Source organism: Halichoeres trimaculatus, unplaced genomic scaffold, assembly GCF_033239565.1.
Source record: "Halichoeres trimaculatus isolate MK-OKI-2021-1 unplaced genomic scaffold, fHalTri1.1 fHalTri1_scaffold_3, whole genome shotgun sequence".
In the NCBI taxonomy this organism is placed as follows: Eukaryota; Metazoa; Chordata; class Actinopteri; order Labriformes; family Labridae; genus Halichoeres; species Halichoeres trimaculatus.
In genome coordinates this window covers 18531378-18546219 of record NW_027437181.1, presented here as the reverse complement: position 1 = coordinate 18546219, position 14842 = coordinate 18531378, and the positions used below count along the sequence as shown (strand labels likewise).

Genomic DNA, 14842 nt, shown 5'->3' with positions numbered 1-14842 from the left:
TCACCTACAAATAAAATACCAAAATGAATTACTGAATATATACTTTTGTCAAGATATCTGTTGTAAATGGTAAATTTGAATACTGAATTTTGTTTTGGTGAACTGACCCTTTTTCTGCAGACGTTAAAATGTTAAATACTTCTAAGAAACCATCGTCTTGTCCAATAGTTGCTGACACACAGGTTAGATTCATCTTTCCAGACTGTTACAAAGCTGTCATCTTATCTGTACAACATACCAGCACCAAAATAAAATCCACAGCACAGCAAAGGAATGAGCTCTAAGGTAATCAGAGTTTGATTTAACTCTGGGCTTACATGCATACATTGATGGTGATGGTGCTGTGATTTGAGTCAAAGATGTCATGCTTTCTGAATGAAGTCCATGTTTGGAGCTGATTTTTTTGTGTATATAGTTCAGTTTCCTTTTCCTTTTAAGTACGACTGGGTGTAGATGTATATAAACTGGAACAATAGTGAAGGATTTTGTTTTATTTTCCTGTATCTTGTGATTGACTAAGATTGACTATTTTTGTGGTGCTCTTTATAATGGATTTCTGGCAATGTTATTACTGTACCTGTTTGTTTATTATGATGTGTGCTGCAGACCTCTTGGCCAGGTCACCCTTGCAAAAGAGATCCAGATCTCAGTGGGTTTTTATCTGGTTAAATAAAGGTTAAATGAAGAAAAAATGTTTACACTCAACTTTTTATGTGATTGTTTTATATTCCTTTAATCCTTAAAAAATTGTATTGAGTTGTTGTAAAAAAAAAAAATTGCATCAATTTGTATGTAGTCTGAAACTCGGAGGACGATGGTGAGTGCACAGCCGACTTGCTGACACTGCAAAACCAGAAATAGAAGGTTGTTAACCATTATCACACACTCCAAATTCACGCAGGCTTGTGCTGACGAGGTTGGGGAGATGCACCTTTGCAGATCTTCCCTAACTTGTTTTGCTTAGGGGCTTCTTACTTTTTTATTCATTTATTTCTAATTATATGTTGGGGGCTTTTGTTTCTTTAGAGATAATAGGACAAGAAGTTGAGCAGAGAAGTGAAAGAGAGCAGACTTCACTGCTAAGCCATGTCCAGCTCCCTGCTTTTTGTCTTAATCTAGTGCTAATTCCTGTTTTTGGTCAGATGTTCTGTGCTTACATAATACATATTTCTACAAACCAAAAAATGTCATAAAATTACAAATGGAAACCAACCAACTATTACTCTTGCTGTTTAGCTTCTGACCGCCATGCAGATCTGTTGGATCTGTATGAAAATAAAACATCACTCTTCCAGTTTTTCAGTTTTCCTGCACTTTTAAATGCCTGCTCTGATTTGCTGTGTTTTCTGTACAGTCTACTCCAGGCGAAAGCCGAGCTGTGATCATGACAGCCCCCACTATTGTCTACCCACAACAGGCCACTGTAATCCAGCAAGATGGACGTCCACTGGAGCAGGCCAGGTAATTGTAAACACTGATAAGGAAGTGTTCTTCTTTTTTGGCCATAATTGAGAAGACGGATGTCTGAGGAAATGTCTGAATCATTGCTGTTTCCTCTGTCAGGCCACACAGTCCGAGAGCTCGGATGGCAAGAAAACCATCTGCAGGACCCATCACCACAGTGGGTACGTAAACCCTGGGCGCATACACACAACTGTAATCCAAAGGGTTTTGAGATGTTTTTTCATAATTAGCAACAATAATAAGAAATGTTAATTCAGTGTTGTGACAAATTACCATCTTTTTCAGTTTGACTAAAACATTTTTAACCAAAATTTCAAAAGTCTTACCTTCTGTGGATCCAAGGATGACAGATTAAAAAATAAAACTAAGAGTACATTAATAACACTGCCATGCTGTGTGGATCTCCACAGCATTTTGCCAAAGTTTGATCTGTGGGAATCTATCTGTGCGTCATCTTACATGCCTTAAATGTTCCTCTGCTTCAACTAACTTTTATGTAACTGGTTGGGGAAGAGATAAACATTTTCATCTTGGCTAACCACCATCACCTGATTTATTGGCTCTTTTCCATATGCGATGAAATTCCTTTCCCAGATACTTTAAACCAAGAGTCCTACTTCAGTATATCCTTTAAAGGGCTTTGACCCTACAACATTAGTTGACTCCTTGAACATAAAAGATTAAAAACCTTATCATGAGATGGGAGCACAAGTCTTCTCCTTGACAAACTGTCTATCACTATATCTAATGTGTTTGGGTTTTTTTCACATGAAGGTAAAATGACAAGTACAGGCATCAATAGGCAGAGTTACATGAAATAGTAAGTGGGAGTGTGACATGTGAGTGTGTGTACCCCTTCTTTTCCAGACAGCACAGGTAATGTGATCGACCTGGTCAAAGATCCTCTGCCGGAGCTGCAGCTCTCTGAGGAGGATCGTCAGAAGAACTTGGAGCTGCTGGAACAGGCCAAGAAAGTCAGCGACCGCTTCCTGACACGTCGTGGTCGCCGCTCCACCGGCAGCCTCTCTGAGTCCCCCACAGGTAGTGATCACACAGGTGTAGACAGTACTATAGATAATCTCATAGTGGATGAGTTGGATTAAATCTTTATGAGTTGTTTTAAATTCTCATGATTCCATTGTTTCTTTTGTGAGAGGTTTTTTTTTGCATTTCTGAAACTGTAGACCTGAATTTCTTTTCTACTTTAATAGTTTTCAAAAAGATGATTCTTATCATTTCAAACTTGTTTTGCTTCAGCTCTTTCCCCAAGTCCAACCCCGTCGTCCTCACCGTGTCAATCCAGAAGCAGCTCACTGACTGTGGCACCTCAAACCGGTAATTCACTTTTCTTGAAAACAATTAATTTAATATTAGTTACATTAGTCTCCAATTTGCCAATTTTTACGTGGACACTGAAGTTTTTCTTGCTATTTTTTTCTGATGTATTTCTGGTCTTTTCAACAGAGACAACCCATGTCAACTCACAGTCAGTCGGGCAGGTAACAAAACTATTCACATTGAGGATGAGTTGTGCAAGTAATGTGATGTTATACGCTCACTTTCCACTGTTAAATAAGAAATATTACAATTATTAAATCTTTGGAGGGGCATAAAAGTCTGTCTCATCCTTGTGAGGTTATCTCAGATAGGCCAGTCTTAATTTCTAACACATAGATCACCAATTGTATTAAAAAAAGAAGCATTCCAAAAAAAATGAAGTAAAATAAGAAATAGTACAGGACACAGGAGATAAATCTGCAGATCAGATTCCCAAAAATGTTTAATATTCAGCTGGTATTAATCAAATTCAATATTTGATTTTGCTAATATTACTCGAAAAATTAAGTTGTTTTCTTCTTTTTCAGCACCTCGGGATTCCTTCAGGGCGAGAGCAACACGACCAAGATAAGGAGGTCAGATTTACAGATTCACACTCTTCTTTCACTTTTATTGGCAAATATATGAAAAGCTTCATATTTTCTGATGCAAAACTCATGAATAAGTTTGCAGAGCAGTATATTTATTACATAACCCATATCTTTACTGTAAACAATACACTTTGCCAACAGCTTTTGATGTTTTGTGATGAAACCTGGTATGAACATTTACCTTTACTGGATGGATTTGATGGTTTTGCCCATCCTGTGACTTTCTGAAGAAAAAACAAACAAACAAACAAAAACATTGTCAGAAAATTGAATTTGTCCAGTGTATATGTTGTACTTTCTGCACAACTTGTCACCATGCTGCCATGCTAGCATTAGCAATTAGCATCTACATGTTAACATTTTTTTATTATAAAGGATTTCATTTTCAGCTCTTCAGGGAAATGAACTCAACAGTTCATTAACAATGCTTCGTGTCTTGCTAGCCCCAGGGGAACAGACTGTTGGTGGACTGGAAGCCAGCTGAGAAGAGGAAAGTGTCCTCTGGGACTTTAACGCCTCGTTTTGCCGTCCAGAAGGAGAACTGTGATCCCTCTTTACCTAAGAGTCCTCCAGCACTCTGTAAAGCTGAAGAAGGAGCAGGCTCAGGAAGAAACCTCAACCAAGCCCCTGCTACAGGGGTGGCCAAGCCTGTTCCTCGACCGCCTACTCAGCTGGCCCCCTGCACAGCAGAAATTAAGACAATTGGGGCCTTTCCTCCGTTGATGAGGGCTGTTTCCTGGGATTCTGTTGGCAGCCTGAATTCTAGAAATGGAGCCCCAAGTTTTCCACCTACACTGGAGGAAAGCCTCTCAGAAAAGCCCAGGGATGCTGTGTTTAAGACGTCAGGGTACAAGGATCTCCCCAGCCAGCCTGGGGGCATACATAAACTGTCCAAACTCAAAGAGGTGAAGCACTTGTGGTCAGATTCTTTTATCAGTGGTCAGATCCTCCCAGAGTGGCAGGTTGAAAAGGTCCTAATGTTTGTGTTTTGTGTTTAAAGGAGCACAAGCTAATGCGTAACCAAAGCATAGTGGGATCCAAGTTACCAGACCTGAGTGAAGCTGGTGAACAGGAAAAAGGTAACAGTCATTGTTTTCTCTCTTGTCCCTGAGAGACAGAAAGTACTTTCAGCAACTCTGCATGGGTGTGCACTTCCTAAATCTCTGGGAAAATCTGTTCCTGTCAGGAAATAATGATGATGAGATGTTCTTGGTTTTTTTCCTCAATGCCAACTGTTACTGGCAACTTCTTAAAAGAGGAATAAATGTGGTTTTACTTTTCCATCAGTAGAGAGCATGACTGTTGAATAATGCAAAATAAAGACTACCTGTGGGAGATGTTACGCAGGGCTTAGTTTATGTGGTCTTAAAAAGACAGTGCTGTAACTTCAGATTGTAACAGTATTACAAAATAATTTGTATTTCTATTCAACTTTTCAACAGTTGGTTTTTAAAGGTTGACAGAATTAAAAAAAATGCTTCAGTATACTTCAATATCAAGTAATAATACCTAAACATAAAAGGAAATGTTCACTCTCTTTTGTATTTAATTTGAGCTGCTGTTGTCCGATGTTTCAGCATGTATTATTTCGGGGAAGTCATATACTTTCACTTGAGGGAGTTGCACAAAAATCTCTTCAAGATGATTTTTTTTTTTTTGGTTTTATTTGTGCTACAACATTTCTGCAGGTCCTCCATCTTCAACAAACTCGGAGGAAGCAAAAGAGAAGTCTGACGCCATGCCAAACATTTCCGATGTGATGCTGAGAAAACTCAAACTTCATCGAGGTCTGCCTGGCTGGTATGTAAACCAGCTGCTCATGTTCACGTTCGACATTTTTCCAACCTTCTACCTCAGTCTTTCCCCCTCATCTCTGAGAAATAACCCCTCTTACTTGATAACTGTTTATAGATCCCATGCATACATTACTGACCTTACTAACAGCTCCTCTTTGATGTCATTCCAGTGCACCCCCACTCACCGAAAAAGAAGTTGAGGTTGGTATCTCATCTCTCTGCGTGACAGTTCATTATTTTGTTTGTGCATGTTTGAGTCCCTAACTTCTACACTGTTTACGAGCCATATCACAGGGGAGCACACTACTTTTTCACAGGAAAAACTACAACTTCATAACACAGTGGCAGACTTTAAAATGAGAAAATTAAGAATATAGTTTTGTGGTAAATTAAAGCCTAATAAATAAAGAGGCTCATGCACAGATGTGGTCTTATAAAGCTGTAATTGTTGAAAAAGCAATAACAATAATGACTCCTTGTTATTTTCTGCTTTGACAAAACATATTCATTCTCATTTCCACTTTTAAGAGGCTTCAGAGTAATTAACCTTGCACAGGAATGATCATACAATAGGTTGTAAAACAGACCACCAACAGTACGTGCTCAGTAAATCATGCTCAAACATTATAGGCTGATGTATTTTTCCTCTGAGTACTTAACTTTGCCACGTGCAGACCTGTGTTTACAAGAACCTGCTGTGTTACCTAAGAAGTTAATTACGCAGTCGTAAAAAGTGTTTTTCTGTGCCTGATCAGACCAAAGAGACTCAGAGTGATTTCCTGTAGAGAATATGTAAACATTAGTGACGCTGTAAGGCCGGGATGAAACCCCTGTGGCTGCTCCCTCTGGTGTGTGTATCAGGACTGTCAGAGAGGTCGTCCATTTCCTCTGAGCTGCAGCCTGTGAAAGTTGGAAAAATGCGCAGACTGACTTTGATCAACACAGCACAGCATCAGGAGGTCAATGTCAGGATCATAACTTGTTCCCAGGGCTGCTTGATACTCTCTCACGTGTCACCCAATAAAAATATGTTTTAGTATTACATAATCAACCACATATGTGTGTGTGTGTGTGTTGTCCATGAATTCCACAGAGCTGCTGTGTCATCTTCACCAGCAGCTCTTCAGTGTTTAACGGGCTGTCTGGTGTGCCATTCTGCATGTGATATTGTTGCATCTTCCTCTCAACAGAATGCGTTTGTGCAGCTGTCTCTGGCATTTCGTAACGACAACTACACTCTGGAGATGCGCCTCAAACAGGCAGAGAGGGAGAGGAACCTGACTGAGGAAGACACAGAGAAAGAGCTGGAGGAGTTCAAACGAGCGCTGAAGGTCAGTCCTGGAAAACATCAGTTGTTACATGATACACTCTTTAGGAAAGGAGAACTCCCTCTGGCTCTTTAGTGCATGTTCATCTGCTGAGTGTTTCCTAAAGGCATCAAGCAGTAAATATTTATCTCATCTGACTCTAAGCCCATAGAAACAATGATGTGCTGTTTGTTTTCAGGAGAGAGTTGTTAAAAGATGTTGTTGATGTCTGCAGATGACTTCACCACAGTGGCAAAACCTGGAGCAGCGTGAGTCCTTCCAGCGCCTCATAGAGACTCTGTCAGTGCTGCACAGGCTGGCCACGCGGCTCTCCAGCAGAGCAGAGATAGTGGGAGCAGTTCGACAGGTAAAAAAATGAGAGACCAGCCATGGAATTCTGCATTACGTGCAAAAAGATACTGTCTTCTTCAAGATACCGCTGGAGTGTTTGACAGTGTCTAGAAATAATGGTTCTGATAGTATATCTGATGTCACAGTATCATCATGCCCCAGCCAAAGCAAACATCAATCTGAGGGCACGTTTAATGACTTCGCTGCACAAATGTCTGAAGCTGTTTGTATTCCCAGGCCACTTAGATAAATTACTGAGTTTTCTTTGTACTGCTGCCAATCTTCACAAAACGGAATTGATGAACCTCCACAGCATGCCACTTTTGGTCAAGTTCCCAGTTGCATAAACACAGCATACAGTTGATTTAAAATTAATGACATATTTTCTGTGCAAAAATGCAAAGCTGTGCTTAAAATAGAACATTTCCATTGCAGGGTCTTGATTATGTCACAGGGACTTTGATAAAGAGTTCTTGGGAATTTTTTCACTGTTTCAGGAATAACTTGTGTTAGACACACAACTCATGCAAAACACTGAAAAATGTAGAGGTGCCAGATTGTTTTCAACCTGTGGCCCTCTATCACATGGAGCTCATCTTATACAGTAACGTTAAAAAAATGTTTTGGCTGTAAAATCCTATTTATTTCGTTTTCAGTTCAAAAGGAAAAAGTGGGAGATTTTTTTTGCTGCATCCAAAGGATCCATCCAAAGCAACAACATCAGTTTTTGTTTATTTTTTACTTTTATCTCCCAAGTTAGATAGACTGAAATAATGTAAAAAATCAGTGAACTATCCCTTTAGAAGTAGTAGACTGTTTTAATTTTTTTATACAAAAACTTTTTTCATGGCTCTTCCCACAATGAAGCAAGCTATCTGCTTAAAATTTAGATTGAGGACAATAGAAGTTGTTGTTTCTGGGAATTTTTTTGTAATGCAGCACTGAGTTACCTGATCTCTCACTATGCCACAGGAGAAACGTATGAACAAAGCCACTGAGGTCATGATGCAGTATGTGGAAAATCTGAAGAGGACGTATGAGAAAGACCATGCAGAGCTCATGGAGTTCAAGAAGCTGGCCAATCAGAACTCAAATCGTTGTTATGGAGGTTCTGTAGACACAGGAGGTGAGACTTCACCAGCAAAACACATCTAGATTAGAAAAGAAGGGAAATTAGCCCAAGTGATTTCAATTTCATGCCTCTGTCTTACAGATGACGGCGTTCCACGGCCTTCAAGATCAATGTCGCTCACCCTCGGAAAGGCAAGGATGCGATCTTGCTCTGAAGTTTGATAATTTATTTAAGGGTTGGAATTTCAAGCCACTTCTTTTAAGAAATCATGAAATATTCTCTGGTTCCAGTTTCACAAATTTGTAGGCTATTTAATTGTGTTTCTTTGTTTTTTTATGCTTCTTTGAAGTGTCATGCTATCTGCTCTAGTGCTACGATAATGCTGACATGATTCCAATCTCCATTTGTTGTGTTAGCATCCTAAAATGTGCCACTAAAGTTCAGCTAATTCTTAAAACATAAAGAGTTGTTATGGAGGGTCTGTAAACACAAAACAATGAAACGTAATGTTGGTACCACACTAAATGAATTGTCAGGGGACCATTTGATTGTTGTCAGCTAGCTTACCTGACATCCTTCACATGCTCCACGGCTTCTGATTTATGTTTTTCCACTGATGAATGTCCTCTATAGGCTCTGCCCAGGCGCAGGGTGAGCGTAGCGGTGGTGCCCAAGTTTAACCTCCTGAACATCCCGGGTCAGACTCCAGCCACAGCCGGCCCAGGCCCCATCGCAGGACCAAACACAGGACCTGCAGCTGGTGCTGCTCTTCCTGTCCTGGTAGGTCTTCCTGTCCTGTCAGGATATGACATGGGATAACATATTAAGGACCCCTATTCACCTTAGGACCTATAAAAGGGTTCAGTATAAGGACATTTGATTCACTCTCTTCAAATTGTGTTAAAGCTCTGTCCCACTCTCTTAAAGTGGTTGTGATCTTTTGAATCCATGGTCATGATGGTCAATTCTTACTTTAAGTTAAATGTGTTAACAGTTAGCAGAAGAGTAAGTGAGAGAAAATAAATAAGGACTATATCCATTTTCATTCTTTTTTTTAGGCACAAAATAAAGATTCTTGTTCACATGTGTATTTTGAGAAGCTCAATCATGGAGACTTTATTACATTCATCTAACAGCTAAAAATGCTACATTTATGACATTTTACTGTTTAAGACCTTATATTTTAAAACACCTTTAATTGTGTCATGAGATTAAGCCAGTGGCCGTATACAAATATGGACCGAGTGCCTCTGTCTCCTCCCATTGTTGGATGTGAAGCCAAAATACCACTTTGATAGGCAATAAACGTATTTAACGTTCTAATAAAACACCAAAGATCCGTCAGGTCACTACTGTCCACAGAACAGTGTTGATTTGAGGCAGACACTCAGGGTTATGGAAAGTTTAATGACTCTTATGTTTGTGTTTTCTCTTGCCGCTCCTTTTCTGCTATGCTTACCTGTCACAGATTACTGCTGTAGCCCAAAATGGTCAACAGAGTTGCAAATTACGACATCATGTCCACTCTTAACTAAAATAAGCTCAGTAAAATGCACATTTTCTCATAGACTTGGTTTCTGCTATGACAGAAAACATTTTTGACCAAAACAAATGAAAAGATTATCAGCTTTTTAATTTCCTATTAAAACCATAATGGATGAGGGATGCTGTGAGACCAATACTGCTGCCAGTCACCAGGGGGAGTTCTAAAAGTTCTGGCTTCATTCAGAGAAACTGCTGTTTTTATACAATCTATGGATTCAACATGTAAAAGCTGCTTCTTTGTCTTACCTGGTTGTGTGGAGGAGCCTAAATTTAATACCAAGAGTAGTGTTTTAAAAACATAAGACTGACAGTAGTCAAAAATAGCTACCTCTACAGCACACATATTTTTGAAATATTTTTGCACTAATTCTTTTGGTTGAGTAAGTTATGGATTAGTTACTGGCCATTATGCAAAATTGATCCCTGACTGGGTGAGACAAAACTTCAATTCTACCCGGTCACGTTAACAATACAAAAAAGGTTGCACCTGGTGTTGATTTAAAGATGATTTTATTGATTCAAAATTACTCACTTATGTGGCTAAGTAAATTGTCTCTCAGGTTTAATGGTGAGTAATTATTTTGTCACGAGTGTGTGCTAATCAGCCAACCAAAAGGTTGAATTAGCATGTTAAAGTCTTAGCAACAGCTCGCGTTACTGTGTTTAATCACAATTAACTCAGCATTTATTTTAAAGTTAAGGCAAAGCAACATTTTTGTACACTGACATTTTTAAGACATGCAGAGAATAACAACAGCACCTTTTTAATATCCTGTTGCTTATGTTACACTGCCAGGGCTCAAACTGTGTTTCAGTGCACAGATGTTTGTGTCTGTTTTCCTCATCTTGTTTGACATCTCTTTCGCTCAGCTTCTTGTTTTTTTTTTTGTTTTTTCCTTTTAAATCCCAAGCTTCTTTACTCAATTGTTGACTTATCAGCTATTGACTGTTCAAGGACAATTTTGTGCTTTACAAATTAATTGAGAGAACTTTTTATACAGGTGACATCACTGTAGCTTATCATGTTTTATTGTATGCTTGTTTTGTTTTTATCCGTTTTTTGTAATTTTTCTATTGTTATGAATTTTGATCTGGCCTGCCAGGGACTACAGATGAAAATTAGCCTTATGCTTAACTCTGGTATATTTACACTGATAATGTACTGAAATTTTTAGTGATACTCATTGCCCCTTTATATAAATGAATAAAGTCAAATCAAATAAATTAATTTAAAAACTCTTTCCTCCAAAGCAATCAGAAAAAAGTATTTGTCTACAGCAGGGGTGGCCAACCTGTGGCTCGCAAGCCACATGAGGCTCTTTGCCTTTCGGTGTGTGGCTCTTCGATCCATTCATACAAAATATATACATAAACTTCTTGTTCTAAGTAGTGGTGTGCTGATCAATCTAAAATACTGATATATTGTCTCCAACGTTGGGATCAGCGTTGATCAATACTTGTGTGATGAGTTTAATACTTAAGTTTCAGTTTCTCTTCTCTACATGTGCTCCTCAATCGCTCATGTGCTCACATCTATCTATCTATCTATCTATAAGACCATATGTGTGATTTGGCTCTTTATAGCACCACGGTAAATTTTGTGGCTCTTGGTCTCTGGCTGGTTGGCCAGCCCTGGTCTACAGCATCGCTCTAGTTATTCAGGTTTAATAACAATTGTAAAGGGGGTTGGCAAATCATAATCAAGTATTGAGCACAGCTCGTGGAGTAGTTATTAAGACAAAGATAGAGATAAGAAATAATGATAATCATGTTCTGTAATGGTTTTTATTTTGTTTCTCTGTAGTGTGAAGGATCTGATGTGAAAGCTAACACTCCCCCAGAGACAGCACAACAAGCAACAGAAAGGTAGGTTTCATGTGCACACCCTCACACACTCCACAGCGAACACTATGTTCACATACCATGACTTGAGTTCCAAGGTCACTGCACAGCCCTGGAAACAATGGGCCTGAAGCTGCAATAGTTCTTATCAAAAGTGTTTTGTGCTGCAGAGGGACCTTTGGTTTGCTTGTCTGACCTTCAGGATGTGTTGTACAGAGCAGTAAAAGCCTTTGTGAGGTGAAACTAACCCTGTGTGCATAAAAAATAATCAAACCCTGCTGCAGCTGATAGATATGCTGTCCGGAGTCACAATCTAAACATTTATGCAAGCATATGGCAGAGTCCAGTCACAAAGCTCCAATCTTAACCTGGTTATAAGGTGAGCCAGAGTAAAGTGCTGAAGAATCTGAGCTTTATGTTTTTGTAAAGAGACCAGAATAGAAAAATAAACATGCAAAGTGTTTTTTCTTTCTGTACCAGCCCAGCTTGTGACGCTGTCTTTAAAGCTGCAGCTTGTCCATTACCAGATGAGGCCATGGCGTTGTGATGGAATCAGCTTGGCATCAGTTTTATTACTTTTGTTGTGACTGTGGTGGCGCCCAAGGCTGACTGTTCTTTCCCATCTCAAACAATGCAGTGGAAAGAGTGTGTCGGAGCAGGAAAGTGAGCCGGCCAAACCTGCTGTCAACTTAGAAGAGATCAGAGCTGAGATCAGAGCTGAGCTTAAGGCAAAGATCGAGGAGGAGGCATATGACAAAGGGTGAGACATTCTGCAAGTCATTTCTCCTGCATCTGATACCAAACATACAGCGACTCAACACGTTACCAGGGTAGAATCAAAACTGTTTGTTACTTTCTGGTAAAACACTGTGTACATCCTCAGCTCATGCTGCTAAATATGAAAATGTCATCTGTAGCTACCAAGAGGGACTGAAGCAGAGTAAAGTGGTCCAGGAGGAGAAATGTGAGGAGGAAAACACTGCAGAGAAATTGCTGGATATGAAAAATAAAGATGAAGAGAGTGGATACAAGATAAAGACAAGCAGGTAACTTCAATCTCCTTCCTCAGATAAGAGATGAGCAGGATTTTGGACAAAGTAAACTAGATATATCTTTAAATTATGCTAACATGTGTGAACACATCCGTACATTTGTTTATTAAGGGTTGGAGGGGAAATGGATTTTTTTCCTTTGTTGAACTCATATTTAATAAAACCATACAGCTTTGTGTTTTTACAATGGAAGGTGATTATGTTCACAGGAGGATGGAAGAGTTCCTCGTCCAACTTGGCCGGGTTTGTCCCAAAATTCCTGTGAGCCGGCGACTTCTCTGGATCGCACTGACACTGTTTGTGGTGATGTGTCTGGTTATCAGTATTTTTACCTTCTTCAGTGAAAAATACAACAGACGAGAGGACACGTAAGCTGAGAAGGAGTTTGTATAAGACAGGATAAGATGTTTGGACTGAAGTGTTCAACCGAAGAACTCCAGATGACAGTACTAGAGACCGTGGAGGACATCTGTCTTTGTCGGTTTACCAAATGTCCACACTCCAGCTCACTTGAATGTATGTCCCTGACTCTTGAGGGTCAAAAAACATTTTTGGAGGTTTTACGAAAAAAATGTTGCCTTTTTCATGGTTCATAGCATTAAGTTCTTACTTGTGTTTGTATTGGAAAGATTTGCAGGATTGTTTGATAGAGTGCAAAAAAGTTTTAGTTTTGTTTTGTTTAGGGACCAACACTTTTCATTGAGTGACGCAATAAAAGATATGTATATTTAATGACACTCTAATGTTAATGTATAGTCTCTCAGGTCAAATAGTTGAAATTCAATGAGAGATTCTGAAATCATATTTAAAGATATTACGTTTAGGTTGTAAAATGTGTATTTAACTTCCTTAGAATAGAAGCACATTCCAAAGTAGTTCCTCAAGTGCAATAGTTTGCAGTGTGGTTCTGGTTTGTGTCTTCAGGCACTGAGAGATTTTAATAATGTTAAAGAGCACTTTTTAGATGACCTATTTTTATCTTTTTTGTACATGTGTGCCTTCCTGTGTCGTTTGTTCTCTGAATATTTTATGTTTGGCCACTTCACCTTTGAATAAAGGTGTCTGAAACCGCTTGTTGTCATTGAAACTGAAAAACTGATGATGCAGCCAAAGCAGATTTTGTTTTCATTTCATTACAGTGACAGGTGGGTTTTTTATATGGTATGGTTGAGGGAGTTGGAGTCATGACAGTGGCTAAAATATAGCAGTGAGTCATACATTTCCATGCCTCCTTCCACAGTTTTGTTCTTCAGCTGCCTGAAGCTAAAACCATTTTGTCACCATGTAGTATGGTCTGCAACTTTCTTTCTCTGCTTTTTACGAAGATGCACTTTAATAACTTTGTGAGCAATTTAAAAAAAATGTTGAAAGGTAGTGAGAGGGGACTAAACCAGATGGTGTTGGCCCTATTGGCAATAGCATTTTTGTTTATATAGCACATTTCAGTTCTGGTAAGCTCAGTGTGCTTTATATTAAAGATAAAGACCAAATAATAACTTGCAGAAGTTGAAAAAGGCTACATGAGGGTACAACATACAGCTCTCAAAGTCAAAGTCTCAAAGTATGCTGCATGTGCAGTCAGCCACATGAGTTATAGTTACATGCTCATTAGTATGCTCTGGAAAACATAAAGATGTTTTGTGTTCAGTTCTAAAAGTAGAGACGGTTGTATTTGACCTCAGGTCAGCAGGATCGTTCCTGAGATAAGGACCATAACAACTAAACCAGCTAACACACATTAAACTCATTGATTAAACAGCAGCAATGCCTCAGGTCAGCACAGTAAAACAGCTTCTTGTGTTGATTTGAAGCAGGCACCCATAGCTTTGGAAAGTTTAATGACTCTTCTGTTTATTGAGTTTTCTTTTGCTGTGCCCCTCACTTTGTTTATCTGGTAAAGAACCTGCAGGAGCTCCGACGTGTTGACAGTCAGTCATCTGTTTTAACATAAAATGACAAATTAAAAGAAGTACTGTCAGAAGAACAAACACTTAACATACCACTGTAAATCAGTATGATATGAAGTTATTATAATTCCTAAGACCACATTTTATAAAGTGTAAGTGACACATATCTTAATTTTCAAGTTTTACTCATGTCCCATCTGCGAACATGGAGGCCGAGTTTATGACTGAAACTGCACAACCCAAAAGTCTACCCTTTAACTTTTGGTTTCATAACCACAACTGTTTTAACTTTCAAAGACTTAAAAATGGAATCTTGTCGCTGTATCACAGTCACTTATTTAACCCACACAGCATTTAGTTTGATTTAATCAAAGAGAAATCTTGTGGCCTTATTGACACTCAGAGAACCCTCCAAAGAGAAATCACATACCTTTTTTTTTCCACAGCTTATGACTTTTCATTCAACCCATTGACACCTTACAGCTGCTTGTTCGTCAGCACTCCCTGCGTCATTTCCTGCCAGTAGGGCTTGTGCAAAGATGTTTTTGTGGAAATGGGATGTGGTCGTGTGCCAGAGG

The 14842-nt window shown here is 39.1% G+C and overlaps 1 protein-coding gene across 1 annotated transcript in view; it reads left to right on the top strand.

Annotated features, from left to right (window-relative positions):
• The window catches only part of mrvi1 (murine retrovirus integration site 1 homolog), a 28610-nt gene extending 15187 nt beyond the window's left edge, over positions 1-13423 (top strand). Inside the window, exons 22-40 of the mRNA XM_074667224.1 lie at positions 1355-1461; positions 1564-1625; positions 2332-2505; positions 2722-2799; positions 2929-2963; positions 3330-3377; positions 3836-4297; positions 4393-4471; positions 5081-5192; positions 5359-5389; positions 6379-6519; positions 6731-6862; positions 7819-7972; positions 8060-8109; positions 8552-8698; positions 11268-11329; positions 11943-12065; positions 12223-12351; positions 12567-13423. Of these exons, the coding sequence (XP_074523325.1) occupies positions 1355-1461; positions 1564-1625; positions 2332-2505; positions 2722-2799; positions 2929-2963; positions 3330-3377; positions 3836-4297; positions 4393-4471; positions 5081-5192; positions 5359-5389; positions 6379-6519; positions 6731-6862; positions 7819-7972; positions 8060-8109; positions 8552-8698; positions 11268-11329; positions 11943-12065; positions 12223-12351; positions 12567-12729 (2289 nt within the window). The 3' untranslated portion in view covers positions 12730-13423. The remainder of the gene's footprint in view (positions 1-1354; positions 1462-1563; positions 1626-2331; positions 2506-2721; positions 2800-2928; positions 2964-3329; positions 3378-3835; positions 4298-4392; positions 4472-5080; positions 5193-5358; positions 5390-6378; positions 6520-6730; positions 6863-7818; positions 7973-8059; positions 8110-8551; positions 8699-11267; positions 11330-11942; positions 12066-12222; positions 12352-12566) is intronic.
• The last annotated feature ends 1419 nt before the right edge of the window (positions 13424-14842 follow it).